This window comes from Austrofundulus limnaeus, unplaced genomic scaffold, assembly GCF_001266775.1.
Source record: "Austrofundulus limnaeus strain Quisiro unplaced genomic scaffold, Austrofundulus_limnaeus-1.0 Scaffold309, whole genome shotgun sequence".
NCBI classification, from domain to species: Eukaryota; Metazoa; Chordata; class Actinopteri; order Cyprinodontiformes; family Rivulidae; genus Austrofundulus; species Austrofundulus limnaeus.
The window spans coordinates 430183-449738 of NW_013952711.1; the positions used below are offsets into that span (position 1 = coordinate 430183).

Sequence of the window (19556 nt, forward strand, 5' to 3'; positions counted from 1 at the left end):
TACTGATTAATGCTAAGATCATTTTTATTTTTCCAATTTAAGAGTATGGTTTTCTTTGCAATGCATAAGGCAGTGGAAATCATATGAGAAGTGTTTTTCTCTATAGTGACATCACCTAAGACAGCCAATAAGCAAACAGACGGAGAGGGTGGAATATAACAATTCAAACACTTCAACAAATCTTCACATACCCGGACCCAAAACCTCTGGACAGGCGGACAGAGCCAGAGTGCATGGATATAATTGTCTGGCAGCTCATGCGCACCTCCCTCTCCTCATGCACCTCATGGATGACTGTACAATAAACAATAAAACACTAAGTAATTGTATGGAATAAAGCTACAGAAACCAAAAGCAGACATTTTCCACATTTATTTTCCCCATGGTTTTTCTGAGATAGTGAGTTAATATGTCGTTGGCACAAAATAAAGATAACTGTTTTCTCAAGATAATGAGATTTTTTTTCCATTATCACAAGATTACATTAAGTTTTTTATTGAAATAACAAGATGATGATCTTTTCTTGAATGGTCATGGCCAATTTCTTAGTGGTCTTAAAAACCTTGCCAAGAACAAACTCAGGCTGAAAATGTCAGATCGTGGAGAAGTCTTCATGGTTACCGAATGATGCACAAGAGGAAAATCATAACTTGTTATTTTGAGAAAACTTTTTGTGAAATTAATGTAAGGAAATGGTAGTTATTTTGTGATGTGTCATTATCGTGAGAAAACCATGGGAAAAATGTATATGCAGAGAACAGCTGCTCTTGGCATCCATATAATTTTTTTATAATTGTTGTTAATTGTTTTCTGTACGTTTTAAACTAGCATATTATTGTGAAAATCAGTTACAGCAGATTTAAGATTTTTATTTCACTACATCAACTATCTAGCTCACATAACCACATATGTAATAAGGTTTAAATATTTTCAGTCATAGGACACAACTGATGGAGTCCAATTTAGCAGCCTTTAAATTTGATGGTCAGGCTGTGCTTAAAGGCTTATGATGGCATGAAATGTACAAATGTCAGGCTCTGTCTCTCTGTACTTTTTATTATAAGCACACTTCTCTCTTTTTTTTTTCAAGGTTTGTTACTTCTCATAGACCTTATTACCACCAGTGAGAGTTATAACCAAAGACCAAAAAAAGAGATTGAATTTAATTCACAGCTCAGAGAATAGGATTTTTTTCACTTTTGTCTTTTAGTCTAATTTTCTTTTTTTAACAAAACTGTGTGAAGTGCTTTATTTGTTAATGTTGTACTTTTTCAGTTGTTACTTTTCTAAAGCATGCAATTTCTGTGGAAGTTTTAGTTGAAATGAAGAAATTTGAATTAAAAGCAGGTGAAAGCATTGTCACTGTGAGAACAAATGAGGAACATTTACAAGGGGAAAATTTAATCTCATATTTTTAGTGTATTTTTGATTGAAATTTTGACTTGAATTTCTTTAACTATCAGTTTTGTTTAACTTTTTCAACTCAATTGGAAGACATGAGCAGATTCTCTTTTTCAGTTCAGACATATTCAGTTCAACATTTTATTACACATGTAAACTTTGAAAAATGTTTCCACCTTAAAGTTTTTATTGTAAGGCTGGAGGCAAGATCCGACCCAAAATGTAGGCAAACTCAAAGAATAAACAAAAATAGTTTATTAAAGTTAAAGGCCAATGTGATGGCAAAACAAATTATAAAATAAKTGACAGGAGGATAAGGGAGGAAACCGGGACAGAACCATGCAACCAACAGATGACGAAGTGGTGAAAGAGAACCGTTTAAATAGCAGCAGGGTTTAGTGCAGGGGTCCCCAAACCTTTCCCTGTAAGGGTCACATAACTTTTCCCTTCTCTGGTGGGGGGCTGGAGTCAGTTTGTAACAGAAAAAGTGTGACTATTGCAGGAGTGCCTAAATGTAAAAAAAATATTGTTTTCCAGAAAGCACAAACAAATAACCCTCTCTGGGTTCTTCACAGTATGTACTCTGCTGAGCTARCAGTCCATCTTTTAGCTTTGAGAGTTTGTTTGCTTGCATTTGGCCTTGCAAGCTATCATACTTGTCTTTGTGATGGGATTCATAGTGTCGCTGCAGATTGTATTCTTTGAAAACCGCCACCGCCCCTTGACAGATGAACAAAAAAATAATTGTTTGTCCACTGAAGCTTAAATGCCCTGCATTCTGAATCAATTTTCCTCTTCCCTAATCTTTTCGCCATTATTCCGTTCTCTCTTTGAGAGGGGCGGGTTTAGGATTTTTTTCTGGGGGTTGCCAGATAGGGGCACAGACAGCAGAAGGTTGGAACAGAATGTCACGTTATATGCGTGTATGTATGAAATAGTTACTAACTAATAATAGTTAATAATGAAAATAGTTCATGACTAAGGAGCATTTTATTGCAAAAGTCCAAATTAATAATCAAATACAAATACACACATATGAAAAAAAAACTAAATGCTCTCTGGTATTGTTCTGTGGGCCGGACCAAATGCGGAGGCGGGCCGCAGTTTGGGGACCACTGGTTTAGTGGAAAGTAGAGACAGCTGGCTCTCTACTGAGTACAAACAGTTGTGAGAATGAATCAGGAAAAGACAGAGTTGAATTGAGGAAAAGATGGTAATGAGAACACAGAAAACTAGAGGGAGAAAGATAAAAAGGGAGACAAAGAGAAGACACAGACCTAACAGTAYCCTCCTCTAAAGATCATCTCCTGACGATAAGACTGAAAACACAAACACGGGAGGGCGGAGGGTGGGGGGTACAGACAGACAAATGGTGGAGGGCCAGGGACAAAAACAACAACATAAAGGACAAGATTTGGGAGAGAACCAACAGGACAAGGAAAGCAAGAACATACATGTTCGGACATTTACCTGTATGAAGACCCTCAAAAATCAGTAAATTTTGCAAAAAATCCGTACAACTCGCACCCGCGGGATGGGGGGGTCTGTTGGCTGTGGACATAAAAGCGCCTGCTGCGAAGCAGGAGGAAAGGAGAGCAGAAAAAGTTCCAAACTTATTTCTAGCGGCAGAACAGGTTGGAAGATGGCTATTTGGTGTTATTTATTCGTTTTTAAATCATCCTACAGGCTCTGACATGTTAGATAAATTTGAAAATGAGGTTTTGAAAAAATCCGTAAGACTTGAAAAAATTCGCGAGCTTGCACTATATGCCCATATACCTGCAAAATGACGTAAAATCCTTATAACTTACAGACAATCCGTACAAGTTTACATGTATGCAAGAAGCAAAAGCAGAGAACAACAATTAGACAGGTAGAAGACCTGGGAAGATAAACAGAGTAAAAAATAATAAAGGATAGCACAAGGGCATAACTAGGAATAAAAGAAAAGCTCAGGAGGATGGTGGGAGGCTCAACCAAGGCAGGGAAGGCGCTCTGGAGGATGGCCTGGGAACTGGCYATGGCGAAGCTGGAGTTCTGGAAGATGGCCTGGAAACTGGCCAAGCTGAAGCCGGTGCTCAGAAGGATGGCCTGGGAACCGGCCATGGCAAAGCCGGAGTTCTGGTGGATGGCCTGGAAACCGGCCGAGGCGAAGCCGGTGCTCTGGAGGACAGCCTGAGAACTGGCAGAGGTGAAGCTCGAGCTCCGGAGGTCGGCCCAGGAACCGACTGAGGTGTAGCTGGAACACTAGAGTTTGACCTGGGGCCTGGCAGAGGCAAAGCAGGTTCTCTGGAGTGTGGTCCGGGGCCAGGCTGAGGCAGACATGTAGCTCGGGAGGGATCAACTGAATGTTAGGTCTGTTTGATTCCACTTATCCAGGATCAGATCACGGGGGCAGCAGCTTAAGCAGAGAGACTCAGACTTCCCTCTCCCCAGCCACTTGGGCCAGCTCCTCTGGGGGAATCCCAAGGTGTTCCCAGGGAAGCTGAGAAACATAGTCCCTCCAGTGTCCTGGGTCTTCCTCTGGGTCTACTCCCATTGGGACGTGCCCGGAACACCTCACAAGGGAGTCGTCCAGGAGGCATGAAGGAGCATGGAGGAGCAGCGGCTCTACTCTGAGTCCCTCCCGGATGACCAAGCTTCTCACCCTATCTAAGGGAGAGCCTAGACATCCTGCGGAGGAAACTCATTTTGGCCGCTTGTATCCGCGATCTCATTCTTTCGGTCACTACCAAAAGCATTGTGCTCTGTACAATGACAATAAAGATCTTTCTAATCTAATCTAATTATTGACTGAGTAGGTTTTTTTTTCACTATTTGCTGGAGGAGAGTTTGTTATAGCCAACTTGCCCTCAGTTCGTATCTTGCGACTTTCATCGTACACCAGTTTATGGCAATATTTCAGGTGATAAAACAAGTTGCACACTTTGCACATGGTCCAGATCTGCTCAAGGTCAGACCTTAGGAAGCCAAACCAGTTCCATACAGCAGAAGTTGGGTTCAGAGCTGCTTCGTATCACCTTCTGCCATTGTTGTTATGGGATCACATGTATGCACCAATGCATCACACTCAAAAATACATAATTATTATGCAGCACTAATCACAGTAATCGCAAAGGTGCAAATGTTAACTGGTGACAGTTTTTCTGACGAAGACACAGGATACAATCAACATGCCGTATATGAATGTTTTTTGACTTTGGGAAGAAAACCAGAGTACCTGGAGAAGACACATATGAACATGATGACAACATGCAAACTTCACACAGAAAGACACCAGGTGCAAACCAGGGATCAAACCAAGGGTCCTTCTTGCTGTGAGATTTAGTTTACAAACAAAACATGCATAGGTTGTGGGTGAATGACCTGAACCAGCATTTTAACAGGTTTGATCATTCACCCACCCCTCCCCCAGCCCAGTCTCCTCTGCTGCCACCTCCATCCACTGCTGGCTTCCCTTCACAAGGCTTTGCACCTCCAACTCCCCTCACCTCAGAGGATTATAACCCACAGCATCAAGACTTCACATCTCTGAGCTCCCGACCATCATCACCCTCACTCACTCAAGAGGACTCCATCTCACAGTCTTCTTCATCCTCTTCCATCTTGTCCCTCTCAACACTTCAGGTGAGGAATGAGCTGCAGAAAATCAAAGTGCGGAAGGCTGCAGGTCCTGATGTCATCAGCTCCAGGCTCCTGGGGTGCTGTGCAGATCAACTGTGTGGCATCATGGGATTTATATTCAACCTAAGCCTGAAGCTGGAGAAGGTACCACAGCTATGGAAGACCTCCTGTGTGGTACCTGTGCCTAAGACCAAACATCTGAAGGACCTCAGCAGCTACAGGCCAGTGGCCCTTGACGTCACATTTAATGAAAACCTTCAAAAGGCTGGTCCTCAACCATCTATGCCCCCTAGTGAGGTTTTCATTGGATCTGCTGCAGTTTGGCTACCAGCCTGGCATCGAGTTGGATGATGCCATCATCTACCTCCAGCACCAAGCTCTGACTCACCTCGAGCAGCCTGGAAGCACTGTGAGAATCAAGTTCTTTGATTTTTCCAGTGCTTTCAACACCTTCCAGCCAGGATTCCTGAGGGACAAGCTGGTGCTGTCTGGAATGGACCACCACATGTCCCAGTGGATTCTGGACCATTGATCTATATTACTGGATTGGACATCGCCTATAGCTGCTGCAGCTAGTGATGCGGCGTCATAGGAGCCATTGCCATGCATTGAATTATGCCAAGAAAACGGTAAAGTTTCAGTGCAGGATGCGTGTCAATCCGTCACAAAAATATTTATAGCACCCTCATTTCTTATCTGATTTCTATAGAATATGGCTTAAATAAAAGCGGAGAAAATTGTCGATGTTGTGATATGTAAAAAATATATATTTGCTCAAGAGATAAATCTTTAAGCAGTCTGGGAACTTTTCATTATAGGTTTTTGCTAACATATTTACAGTAGAAGCCCCTTCCCGTCACATAAAACTAAGAGTCATCTGTGTCAAATATATATAATTCTAATTTTGCATTTGTTTCCTGGTTCTTCACTCGCGCTGAAGTGACTAAAGACAAACTCCTCCAGCTGGTCATAAAATAAATGTGGTCGGCCCCTCCACCGCTTAGCTTATGAAATGTACGGGGGAGGAAAAAAAAGTTACGGAGGTTTTACTCTGATATATAATCACAAACTACAGGATATACCATATTCTGACTGGACAGAACATCAGTACCAGTAATTTCTACACAGTTCAGCCTAGAAGTAGTAATGGTAATTTTACTATTGTGCATTATATTTACCTCTCACAATGTTATCCTAACATAATAACAATATTAATAAAAAGTATAATAATTTGTTGGAACAACAAACTTGTCTTTTCATTGGTTTACCCGACATAAGGTTGTCAAAATCAAGCTAGCATAACTAACCTACTTTCCACATCTCCAACATTTTTTTAAATAAAAAATATTTTAATGACCTGTAAAATGTGATAACCTTGATCTTGTGGTCTTGTTGTTGTAGTGTTGACAATTTAGGGCAGAATATTGCATCCCTTTTTGATATTCTTTGCATGACTGTCTGCTGCATCCCCTTTTTACCACCATTCATGGATGTTCCCGAGTCAAAACTCAATGCATAGCAATGGCACCTGTGCAGTGCATGATAAGTCACGTGATGTCCAATCCAGTTATATAGATCAATGTTCTGGACTACATCACTGGCCGCCCACAGTATGCAGGGTTTCCCCTACATGCAACTGATCGTGGTGCATGGATAGTTGCATTTTTAACTGTTGTCTTTTATATCTGCAAGAGTTAAGAGTTCTTCTGAAGTATTACAAAGACAATTTGTGGAAACAGGACATGGTTTGAGGATTTTTATTGATATTATTTTCTCATTTTAAACATGTTACAGAAGTAATAAGAAGCAGGTTTATTTTAAATAAACTCAAAATTGTGTTCATGCCTACAAAACTGTCAAATACAGTATATTTACAAAATACACTAAACTGATTCAGATTAGCATAAAATAAATCATGTTTTATAATTAAATATCTCTGCGCCCCCCCCCCCCCAAAAAAAAAAAAAGAAAGAAAAAAGAGAGCCCACCACCACCACCACCACCACCACGGTTAAAAAAAAATCCTAGGGGAAACCCTGGAATGTGAGGACACATGGCTGTGTCTCAGACACACTGGTCTGCAGTACGGGGGCTCCACAGGGAACAGTGCTGACAGTATTCCTGTTCACCCTCTACACTGCAGACTTCACCATCAACACCCTAAGCTGCCACCTCCAGAAGTTCTCTGATGACTCTGCCATAGTCGGTCTCATCACAGGTGAGGATGACTCAGAGTACAGACAGTGGACTCAGGACTTTGTGTACTGGTGCCAGTGGAACCACCTCCTTATCAACGCTGCTAAAACCAAGGAGCTGGTGGTGGATTTCCGCAGGCACAGACCCACCTCACTGACACTGCTGAACATCCAGGGAGTGGACATTGAGATAGTGGACTCTTATAAGTACCTGGGTGTTCACCTGAACAATAAACTGGACTGGACTCACAACACGGACGCTCTCTACAGAAAGGGTCAGAGCAAACTCTACCTGCTTAGGAGGCTGAGGTCTTTTGGAGTACAGGAGGCGCTCCTGGAGACATTTTATCACTCTGTGGTGGCATCAGCTATCTTCTATGGAGTGGTTAGCTGGAGTGGCAGCTTATCTGCAGCTGAGAGGAAGCAAGCAGTTAGATAAGTTCATCAGGAAGGCCAGCTCTGTGCTGGGATGCCCCCTCGACACAGTGCAGGTGGCGGGAGACAGAAGAACTCTGACTAAAATGACAACATTGATGARCAACGTCTCCCACCCCATGCATGAAGCTGTGGCTGAACTGGAGAGCTCCTTCAGTGACAGACTGCTGCATCCGAGGTGCACAAAAGAGAATTATCGCAGATCCTTCCTACCAGCAGCTGTCAGACTTTATAACCAGCACCACGCCCAAAAATCACAAGCGCTTACAAAAATCACAATAAATGTTTACAAAAATCACAATAAGTGTCTACACACCTGCTGCTGCACAATCATTTGTACTGTTACTATTCATTGTCATTATTCAACTGAACAATCATTTGCACTAATACTCTGCTGTAATTGCACATCTGTGTTTCTTGTCTACATTGTGATACTYCACTTTACAGTTATTGGTTTGTTGAAACAAAACAGGCACTGAATACAGTGCCTGTTTTGCACTGAAAATAGGCAATTTCTGATTCCTAATGTTGGATTCTGATTGTCTACTGTCTCTAAAACAAAAAAAATATTTTCCTATCCTTGCACAATTCTTTATATTATATTTTTTATTATTAGTGGTATCATGGCTAGTCAGTGTTATTTTTTGTTTGGTGTGCACTATCTATAGTTTGTAAACTAACTAGTGTGTGAACCTCTGTACGGATGCTGCTGTGACACCTGAATTTCCCCTCTGCGGGACAATAAAGGCTATTTTTGTTCTATTCTATTCTATTCTATTCTATTCTATTCTATTCTATTCTATTCTATTCTATTCTAAAATATGCATGTTAGGTTGTGTTCAGACCCCGGCCTTCCTTGCAAAAGAGATCTGTGATCTGCTTGAACTTTGCAGACATTTGTTTATGCACCACTTTTTTCAATTCCCACAATAACAGTTCATTTAAAAATGAGATGCACTTTGCATACTCTGCAGTCTGTGCACACTGAAGCTTTTTAAGCTCTCAACCTGCTTTTAGATCATCTGTGATTCAAACAGTGCTGGATGATTCACGGTGTAGAAAGTATGTTTTCTTTTTCTCTTCACTTTTACACATTATTCCAGTAATGATTTACTAATGAATATACATGCCATGTCTTCATCAAGTTTGCCAAATTTGAAAAAACACCTAATTATAATGCTTATTTATTGTGTAGCATGTAATTGCTAACCTCAGACTGTTAATGAAGATAAGTTGGTGCTCATTTTCATGGGTTTTATTTTAAAGTTTGTTTGTTGTTAAAAAAAACAAGAAACTGGAACTCTGGTATAACTGGACTCCAAATCAATTTACATTTCAACTGCAAAGGAATTGAGCAAATGTAGTCAAAATACAAACAAAACCCAAGTTTTATACTAACATGGTCTCTTTCTAAGTAGCCTGCTGTTTGAAATTATTTCATCTATAAAATTATTAAAGTGTTAAAGCATGAGCATTAATTAAAATTTAGTTATCCCTCTTGTTTTAATATCTTGTCAAAGTCACTTTTCCCCAAGTGATTAATAAAGTCATATTTAAGGAACACTGATGCCTTTATTATAAAGGTACTCTTGTCATTTACTTTTGATGAACACCTTACCTCAAAGTTTTCAACACTGTAGAAATAAAACATCCATCCACCCATCAACTTTCCTTTATCTTCATTTTCTTTTCAGGATGGTGGGGGTTACTGGTGAGGTCACAATCATCACAGCGCCACATAGAGAGAAATGAGATAAGGAACCATTCACACTCTCACTCCCACCCAGGGGCAATTTAGAGTTACCAGTTAATCTAAAATGCATGTTTGATGTGTGGGAGGAAACCGGAGTACCTGGACATAACCAACACATGCATGGGGAGATAAAAAAAAATGTAATTTATTTTTATTAAAACAAAAAGTTAAACTCAGTATTATGATTTCATAATAGTGTGCTTTCCTTTAAAAAAATGCCAGTATGCACATGGTAACAGGTGCTGGCCTGGTGTAGGCCTACTTATGGCTTCCCAGCTTGGTGCCTGTGCAATGGAGTTTTCCCCAGCAGATGAGAAGCTTCTCTGCACCTTCAGATGGGGGGTATGGACTCCAACTATTATTTATGAATGGCAGTACTGAGTACCCAGCCTCTTTTGGCCCATTCTCCACAGGTGTGCCTTTAAGTGGTTCTTGTCGATTAATCCTTGGCCAAATGTGTTTTTATTTCCAGTTGCAACCACATTTTGATCCACCCCAGCGGTGGGTCCAGGCGGGTGACACAGAGTTTTGCATGTAAGTGCTTTTGACGTCAGCAGACTGCTGTCTGTGGATTGACTGAGCTGAGGTGGAACTTGCAAATTCCTCCTGGAGAGAGGTGCAAACCATTTTATCTGTTTTAGGAAACTGGTGCGAATAACTTTGTGGCAACCTGGGGTTGCACCATTAAATTAGTGAATTGTTTTTTTTTTCTTTTTAGTTTCCACCACACTTCGAAACAACATCGAAGTGTCCTCTGCCTTGAGTTCATTCATAATCATTTATAGTCTTTGTCCCCACTTCCAACACTGATTATTTATTGTGATCACCTGCGTAGAGCCRCAGTGCATCAYCTCAAAAGCCGTCCGCGCTCACAGTCAGTGTGTTTGTTCACTAGATGACAGAACCCAAGTGTGCAGCAGCTCTCCTATACCCGCGTTACATTGATCCACAATGAGGTGTTTAATCCCTCTGAGGACAACTATTACCAATCGTGGAGTTTTTGTATTTTAAAACTTGCTGAAGCCAAACCAAAACAGAAAAAAAAGTCTGCTGGAACCGACACCGAAAAGCCTCGTCACGTCGCGTCGTTCCCCAGTGCAGTTAAAACTCTTGCCAACAAAAACAAAACTAAGCCATAAAATTTAATCACACCGGTCTAAACACACTCAACTACAAAAAACTCCTGGGATGTGGAGTTTTTGTATGGGTGTATTTTTTATGGGTGTAGTTTGGTGTGTGTGTGTGTGTAAGTTTTGTGGGAGTTTTTTTTTTCTTTGAAGAATTTGCGTTGAGTTTAATCTAAACCAGCCAATTTTTGTACTTGTGGAGCCAAGTCAAACCAAGTTGCTTGTAAAGCCAAGCTGAATTGAACTTTGAACTTCAGTGGATTTAACACCACATATTGACACTGGGGGGAGGGATATAATTAGTTTTGTATTGTTTTTGTATTTGATTGTTCTATTTTTTTGTTATTGTAAATAATATATTTGAAAATTTTAAATCATTTTGTCTGTGCTCACTTCCTTTGTTTAAAATATTTTTGTCACTTATTCAGTTAAAGTTGAAAAGGGTATGTAGTTATTTTTTATAATTTACATGTCCTTGTGTGATTGGTTAAATTACAAATTAAATCTAAATCATATATAAAATAACAGTATACTCCATAAACTGGTTAAAACATCCTATATGTCAGGAGGGAGACCTGACTGGCACCCAACTTAAATTAATCAAAATAAATAGCAATAAACTCATAAAAACCCAGAACAGTCACAACTTGAACTTAACTGAGCTGTCAGAAATGAGCAGGTATACCTGGAAGTTTCTGAGAAACTGGCCACCCACAGTTGCACTAAACTCATAAACAATATAGTGATAAAAGAAAAATAATGTTAGACATTTGAACATTAAAACCACAATGACTGAAGCTGCCTTTGATGATCTAGACATGCTGAGAGTGAGTTATTTTTACCTAAAAACTGTTTGCRAAAATTTGCCCTTTGTTGTCTTTTCAGCAATTGGAAATCGTAGTTCATGCTTTAGTGTTTGCCTGTATTCAGGGCTGGACTGGAACAAAACATTGGCCCAGGCATTCTGAGCAGAGCCTGACCCAACAAGGATTAATGGAAAGACAATGCAGCCTATGAATGGAAATATGGATCATCCTGGTGTAACATATAAGGACTGACACAAGTTGTTGAGGTTTTGAGGAGTTCCAAGATAACAAGGTGACAAAAAGCTTTATTACAATAATCAGCAATATAATGGCCAAATTACTGTTCAGTAAAAACAAACATAAACAGGTGAAAAAAAATGTAAGAAAGGCAATCTATTAACTTTTACAGTTTTTAAGTACAAGTAGGGTGGCCCCATACCATCCTTGTGCCATTTCATACTTGCAWCCTCAAGGCTGAAAAATTATCGAAGGCTCATAAAAACATTTTACCAAAAAGTATTTTAAATGTCTATATTAAAAATATAAAGGTTATTAAATTAGGCCTTGTTCTAATTAATGTCCACAAACGTTTTCTGTAAAATGTTAGTGAAAAAAAAATAAGATAAAAAGAAAACTTGTCTAGAATAAAGAGGATACTTATGCATAAAAGATAAATACATTAAATCAGTTTCTTTAAACTTCATCGAATTTTAAGTGAATGAGTAGCATCACATCTTGTAAATCCTAATTTGATTCAGTCTAAATCATATCTGTAAGTGTAAAAGGTTAATGAAGAATAATAACCAAATATTTTGTTTTTTACATGAAAAATTTTGCTCTGTTGAGCTTTAGCTGTTAGAGGATTAAATCAAACTGGCAACCCACCAGTTACAGGACAACTCCCCTAACACTGCCACAGCCACCCCAGCTGCTCTCTGCAGCTATCTGTCTGTCCATAGATTGACAGGCAGCTTTCTGAGCTGTGAGTATTTTGTGTGAATCACTTTAACAGTGTTGTTTCATGTTGTGTTCCCCTTGAGGAAAAAAATGTTTGGCATATTTCTTTCTGAGAATCACCTTTAACTGACTTCACCATTTTCCCAGTATTTGTTTTGCTTTATTATGACCCCCGCACGCGAAGCGTAAGCGGGAGTCATATTGTTTTTGTACTGTTTTTTTTTTTTTCAGTGATTTGTTTTTTCAGTCAACCGTACCACAAAAACGGCTGCACCAATCAACAAGAAATTTGGCAGGACTGTAGATGAGTCCGACCTACACTGCTCCAGCCAGCGGTTTTATGATAGACCCAGCATTTGAGAAGGGGGCTCCTTTCAAAGAGGGGGTGTCAGGACATGAAAAATGCTTATAACTCAAACTGTTGAACATAGGAGCTTCAGATTATTTTTGTTGTTTAGCTCTGATGAAGCTCTATCCATCAGGCCCAACAATCAGTGCCCCCCATGCCCCCGGACCCCCAATTTATCTGAAAAAGTGGTATCTGGACATTCAAAAATGGTTATGACTCAAAAACTATAAAACATAGGAGCTTCAGATTTCTTTTGTTGTTTAGCTCTGATGAAGCTCTATCCATCAGGCCCAACAATCAGTGCCCCCCACCCCCAGACCCCCAATTTATCTGAAAAAGTGGGTGTCAGGACATGCAAAAATTCTTATAACTCAGAATCTTTTCATCATAGGAGCTTCAGATTTCTTTTGTTGTTTAGCTCTGATGAGGGGCTATCCATCAGATCAACCAATGCCCCCCCCCCCCAAAAAAAAAAGACCCCCACTCAAGCCACTACAATTTTGGGATGCACCTAGTAACATATTTATTAGGAATAAAGACTTCTGATTTCTGGTGCATTTGTGCGTGTGGGGGTCATTATGTTATTGCTATGCGGTATCTAGTTTTTTGTTTCAACTTACGGAACACTGGGAGAGTGAAAACTGCTTGACAGTCCCACACAGTTCGGGATATCTAGTCATCCTTTGTCTGACCCAGGTAGACATCACTTCTTTCCTGAAGTTCAGATTTCCCCACTCTCACCAGCGGGTGCTGTGGTTCTCTCCTCCTCCTGCCACCATTTACACCAGCAAACATCTGTGTTATTTTCACACATTTGGCAGCATCTGCCTGAAAGGCTTGACTCTCTTTGGTCATGACACCAATTTAAGCAAATGTATATCCAGCTCTGGAAAAAAAAGAGACCACTGCACAGTTTTCCTGTATTTGGTGGAAAGCATTCCACCAAATATTAGTTTCTGAACTCTTCTTCAGGTCAAACATTGGTCTTGTTGTTTCTGTGCATTATTTTGAGGTCTGAAAGCACTGCATCTTTGTCTTCATTTTGACCATTTCTCATTTTCTGCAAATAAATACTAAATTTTTGCATGGAATTTCAGAGACATGTTAGTAGTCAGTAGTTCATAGAATAAAATAACATTGTTCATTTTACTCAAGCATATAAAGAGTGAAATTAAAGAAATTGATAATTTTAAAATGGCCTTTTAATTGTTTTTCCAGAGCTGTATCTTTAATGAACATCTTACTTCTTTCTGCTCTCACATTTATTTAATGGTGCTTAAAAGTTGCCTAAAATTTATATCCCTTGAATAAATTCATATAGCCAGCCTCCTTTCATGCCAAAATTTTATACTAAAGCCATTTTATCTCAAGAAATAAGACATTTATTGCTATTTTTATCAATTTTTTACGAGATGTCTTGTGAGGGATTCATATCTACTACCACATCAATAATTAGTTTATAATCTCCAAATGTATTGCCCCTTTTGTGATAATGAATTACAAGTTGGTTTAAGGCAACGTAGGATGAATGAATTACTTATGTAAGGTCAAATCCATCCATTCTTTTGCGTTCCAAGTATTATAAGTAGATTTGTGCTTACTGAAGTGAAAACAAAAGTTGTTCACCACTGATTGGTTTTTAATTGTCAAGTATTTTGCAGACACTGATAGTAGACTACTATTTATGGAAAAAGACACTGGCTGGTATTAAAATATGCATGCCATTACTGTGCAAATCTGTGTTGAGCACACTGGCACTGATGATGATTGCAGAGGTGTTGGGGTTAATTGTGACCAACTACACTCACTTTAATCAGCTGAGGTACCGGGAGGCATAACTCAGCAGCCGAACACACCTGACACCAGTTAGGGCTGAAATAAAGAATGATTCATTGATATTCTCTTGTTGCTTGCATGTGGATGACTGTAATTAGGTGTAATGAGTTGGCTGGTGGGGAGATTTAGACTAAAAGGTAATGTAACTGGTTAATAGGAAATAGGAATAGAATAGTAAGCAGAGTGATATGAAGATGAATAAAGCAGTGCAAAGCACTGAAATTGGTAGAAGAAAGAAGAGGTAGAGCTAAGCAKAAAGAGCAGTTTTGGTTGGTATATAAACAATGAATAAATGTCATAGAAATGAGTTTTAAAGTCTTAGTTTTATCATCAAGTCAGAGACTGGTGAGCCAAGTGGATTTTGATGYAGGAGGTGAGCTAAAGAAGAACATGGGTGATCGGTTGATTTGAATTGGTCCAGAGAGATACTAACAGTGTTGCACTTTCACACACAAACACATAAAGAAAATCTGCACATATAAAGACCAAGGCCCAAATTATACTATAAAATGCTCTCTAAAGCATTATATTAGCATGCATAATGTGTGTTTAAACCTCTCAAACCCAAATTCCCACCAAAAATAGTCTTGCACACTATCACTCAGAAACACAAAATAGTATTTCAAAATTCACATTTTTTCTCTCCTTAACAGGCTGGCAATGGTTTCATTATCTAAATTAATTTAAATCAGAGATTGATCCTCATAGCAGCCCAGCCATGATTTGTACACGGGGTTGATTGTAAATGAGCTAAAATAAGGTTTTGCCCATGGGTTCCATATTCACCCACTATTCTGCTGACCCTTAACCTAAATGGAAAATTCCATAAAGGGCACATTTTTAACCAATTAATAAACACAGTCAATCTCACTTATACAAGTATCTGTCAGTAGCACTGATGTTAAAAAAAAAACATAATATTGCATCAATTTCAGTAATAGTGGTACAAGTTCTTAGCATGTAGGGTTTATTCTAAAACTTTTTAACAATAGAATAATTAGAAATTTTATAATGTACAGCTAGAACAAACTCATTAAGATTTTTTGATAATTACTGACATTTGTTTTAATAATACACTGTTCCGAGCTGATTAGAGCTGGTGAGGTGTGGATTTAGACTGGAATGTTGCAGTTTATATATATATATWTTTTTTTGCCATGTTTAGAAAATCTGAAAAGATCTCTGATGGGCAAGTGACTTTTTCTCTCTCATATTGAAGGGTGTAGGTATGCACCTGCCCCCCTGTGACCTTGTACAGAAATAAATGAGTACAAAAATGGTTTGATTTAATTTAAATAAATTAGGCACCTGCAGTATAATTATGTTTTTGGCCATATCTTATATTGATAGATTTTTAATGTCTCAGTTCACTGAACTGAATATTAATTTTCATTTTAAGCAATGGCCTATGGGGATTCAACTGGAATGGTTAAAGCTTTTATGCTACATTTGTGTTATATGGTTTTCTTTCACTTTTCAACTAAACATGGTTACAGCATTACCTAAACCTATTAGGTATAACACATTACCTAAACTCAGAGGCTTCTGAACAGCCTCTGGGTTGGATAATATCAACTTTCTCTACTGATGAAATCTGCTTTGTGTAAACTTTATTTCAACCAGTTTCTCTGTTTTTGCTTTGTTTTATTTTCATCAGGGTGTAGGCAGTGACCCCCACACTGCCTTGGCTCTGCTTCCTGAATCCAGGCTGGCCAAGGAGAAAACAGAGGATTTGCCGTCCCAACTCATAGACTCTGATGAGATGACCATCAGGATAGGTAGAGCTGGACCTTTCTCAGGCAAGCCCCACATCCTTCATATACCCACATCGATTGTTTTGGGCTTGATTTCAGCCATGAAATTGTATTGCATAAAAATTTGCACCTGTAGGTATTGGGGTCAAACAGTTTTGCCACCGTGAGTAAAATGAATGTTTTTGCTCAGAAGTTGGTTAAAGATGTGTAAAGATCAACGGTATGGCTGAGAAAACCCCACTTGAACTTCTTTGATGGCTACTTTTAATTCAGAATTCTCCGTCCTAATTTGATTTTCTTTTTTTTCTTCTTCACTTTTTTCTATTTATCTTATCTGTCCTCTTGTAAACTTTGTATGTACTGTATTTTACTAACTTCAAATGGAAAAAAATGCTTTGTGTTTGATATTAGGGATGTCTTAAGAAGACATTACCAACTGACAAACTTAAAGGGCACAGTCATGTATATATATTTTTTTTCATTAGGTAAGCTGTTAAAATTAGATGTCTAAAAAATAAAAGTTTTTTATTTCCATATGTCGCTTTTACACTTCTGTTTCCTGTTTTTACTTTACCTCAAGCATTTCTGCCTCATTATGCAAGAAGGCTGTCCTTGGGTCACCTCCTCTCCTGTTGGTCAACAGACAGGAAGGAGCAGGATCCATGTGCTCGATGTACATCTACTGTGCATGCTGGAGTGCCTCAGTTTAATTTACAGTTTAAAGTTTATTTATAAACAAAGACAAAGAGGAAAACACTAACCTGTGCCTTTGTTTTAAACTAAACTTTAAACTAAACTGAGGCAGCACACGCATGCACAGTAGATCTGCAGATGGATYCTGCTCCTTTCTATTTGTTGACCAATTGAAGAGGAGCTGACCCAAAAAAGACCACCCACCTTATTTGCATAATGAGGCAGAAATGCACAAGATAATGTAAATATAGGAGACAGAGAAATGTAAAAGCGACACATAAAAATAAAGACTTGTGGGAAAAATTATTTAAAAAAATTAAATATAGTCATTTAAGAGATACAAATGCATGTACAAAAAAAACATACATTTTTAAAAACAGTAAAATTTACATTATAAACTAAAATATATTTATTTTTGGAACTAAGCTAAGGAAAAAATTTTCTCCTTTTCACTTTAATTGGTGCATTTTAAGTGTATTTATTTATTTATTGGATCATTTATATATTTCTGCTATAATTTTTAATTATATTAGATTTGGTCCTCCATATTCATACTTGCTGCAGATGAGGAAATACAAACTTTACTATGAACTTTTTCAGCACAAAAACATTCCTCGCTAAAGCAGGCAGCAGCATTGATATGACCATGGCAACAGTCAGATTATTTTGAAACTTAAAACCCTAAAATGATGTACTTGGACTTATTTTGATCTGTTCAACATAATAAGGGGCAAACTCATTCTGAGTGACAACAATGTCAGAGCAGCTGAGCTTTTTCCAACACCTCTCTCTGGCTGTATGCATGTAAGTTCTCACAAGCACCTGTTTCTCTGTTAATTGTTAATGACTCAATACGCCACAGAATCTCACCCCAGTAATACCATATACCACGGTATTTTCTAAAGGCTACGCCGGGGTATCGAAATTGTAAATACTGCCCAACCCTACTCTTAACCACAGACCAGATACTTCTGGCTCATGGTTACAGTTTACAGGCAAAAACAAACTTTAACATGAGGAGGCGGGGCAAGATGGCGGAGGAGTGAGTCGTGTGTCGCGTGCTTCTTTTATGGTTCTCTACTAAATGTCCTTGCTATTTTGAGCATTTGGTCTGTCCGGACTCGACCCCTGAGTGATTGTTGCCTGGAAAAGTAGAAGAATGGCGACAAACTCGAGGAAAGGCAAACATTCTAGCTCTGCGGCTGTTAGGCCCGACRCTGCCTCGGAGCAGACTGCAGCTAAAACTGGACTTTCGGCACCCCCCTCTCCCTCCTGCAGCGAGGTGGACGCACTCTCCTTGAAGTCTGACATTCTTGCCGCTATAAAAACCGAYCTCTCAGCTATGATCAAATCCGAAATAAAGGCRGCTTTGGCTGAAGARTTTACTCTTATTAAAGGAGAGCTACAAGCAGTGAGACCTGAAGTGGCTAACGGCACAATGCTACTTCGTGCTGACTTAGACCACCTTAAGCAGAGCATTAAAGAGGTGGAGGACGGCTTGTCAACATGGTCCGATGAGGTGTTTGCTCTGCGCACCACCATTTTGGAACTGAAAGAAGAAGTCGATGGGCTCAAAAAGAAGTATGACGATATGGARGGGCGCATGAGAAGGTGCAAAGTGCGGATTATTGGAGTTCCTGAGACGCCAGAATCCAGCTCCACTTCATCAGTGGCAAAACTGCTAGCAGAGGTTCTRCAGATGGATAAAGAGCCACTGGTTGACCGAGCCCATCGCTCTCCAGGTGGRAACAGGTCAGRCGATAAGCCGCGGGTTATTGTCGCTAAGCTGCACTATTATCAAGAATGTGTAGAAATACTGCGTTGGGCGCGGACCCGCGGCCATCTTTGTTTTAAGGAGGCGTCGATCATCATCACATCTGACAACACGGCAGCTGTGGCCAGGGCTCGGGCGGCGTTTACGGAGGTAAGGAGGCTCCTTCGCAACTGACGAGATGTTCGCTATGGCTTGCTTTTTCCTACACGGCTCCGCATCTCTCATGGGGGAGAAAACAAGGAATTCCTGGATGCCAATAAAGCAATGGACTRCGTTAAAAAGAAAATCATCTCGGCGACGGACAGCGAGGACCGGCGTTGACCCGCAGGTCCAMCTCTCATYGATCYATTATGACTGTCAGGTTGTAATGAACCTTCCAAATTTATGTCCCGCGTTATATCTTGATTTAATTTTAGACATTATTCAGAGGGACAACATTCCTCTTTTTGTTCTATGTATGAGAGTTTCACAGGGGGTCTGTCCAGATCTTGGTTAGTGCTTTATTTATCAGTGCAGCAAGGAGCATAAACAGTAATAATATTTTAAAGTAAGGGAACCCCTTTGTTTTTATATTTTTTTGTTATTGTTATTTAGTTGTGGCGGGAGTCCAGACAGGGAGTTAAACCCCCCAGTATCAGCACAAATGTGTGGATTTTTTGTTTGTTGGGTTCTTCATGTTTTTTAGGAGAAAGGGGTGGGACTRTACCGGATCTACATGTATTTGTTTTTAGAATGTCTTTTTCAGGTCTTTTTTTTGTGAGGGTTTGTGGATATTGTACTACAGTCCGATTGACCATACATGAGCAGTTCTAATATTAACAGGTTCATCAACAGTCACCCAGTTAACTGTGT

At 39.4% G+C, this 19556-nt stretch overlaps 1 protein-coding gene across 2 annotated transcripts in view; it reads left to right on the plus strand.

Annotated features, from left to right (window-relative positions):
- slc39a11 (solute carrier family 39, member 11) overlaps nt 1–19556 on the plus strand; it is a 237177-nt gene that overhangs the window by 119859 nt on the left and 97762 nt on the right. The window contains exon 5 of one of the 2 annotated variants that reach the window (XM_014021884.1): nt 16141–16282. In XM_014021884.1, the coding sequence (XP_013877338.1) occupies nt 16141–16282 (142 nt within the window). The remainder of the gene's footprint in view (nt 1–16140; nt 16283–19556) is intronic. The other variant, XM_014021885.1, reaches the window with a different exon arrangement.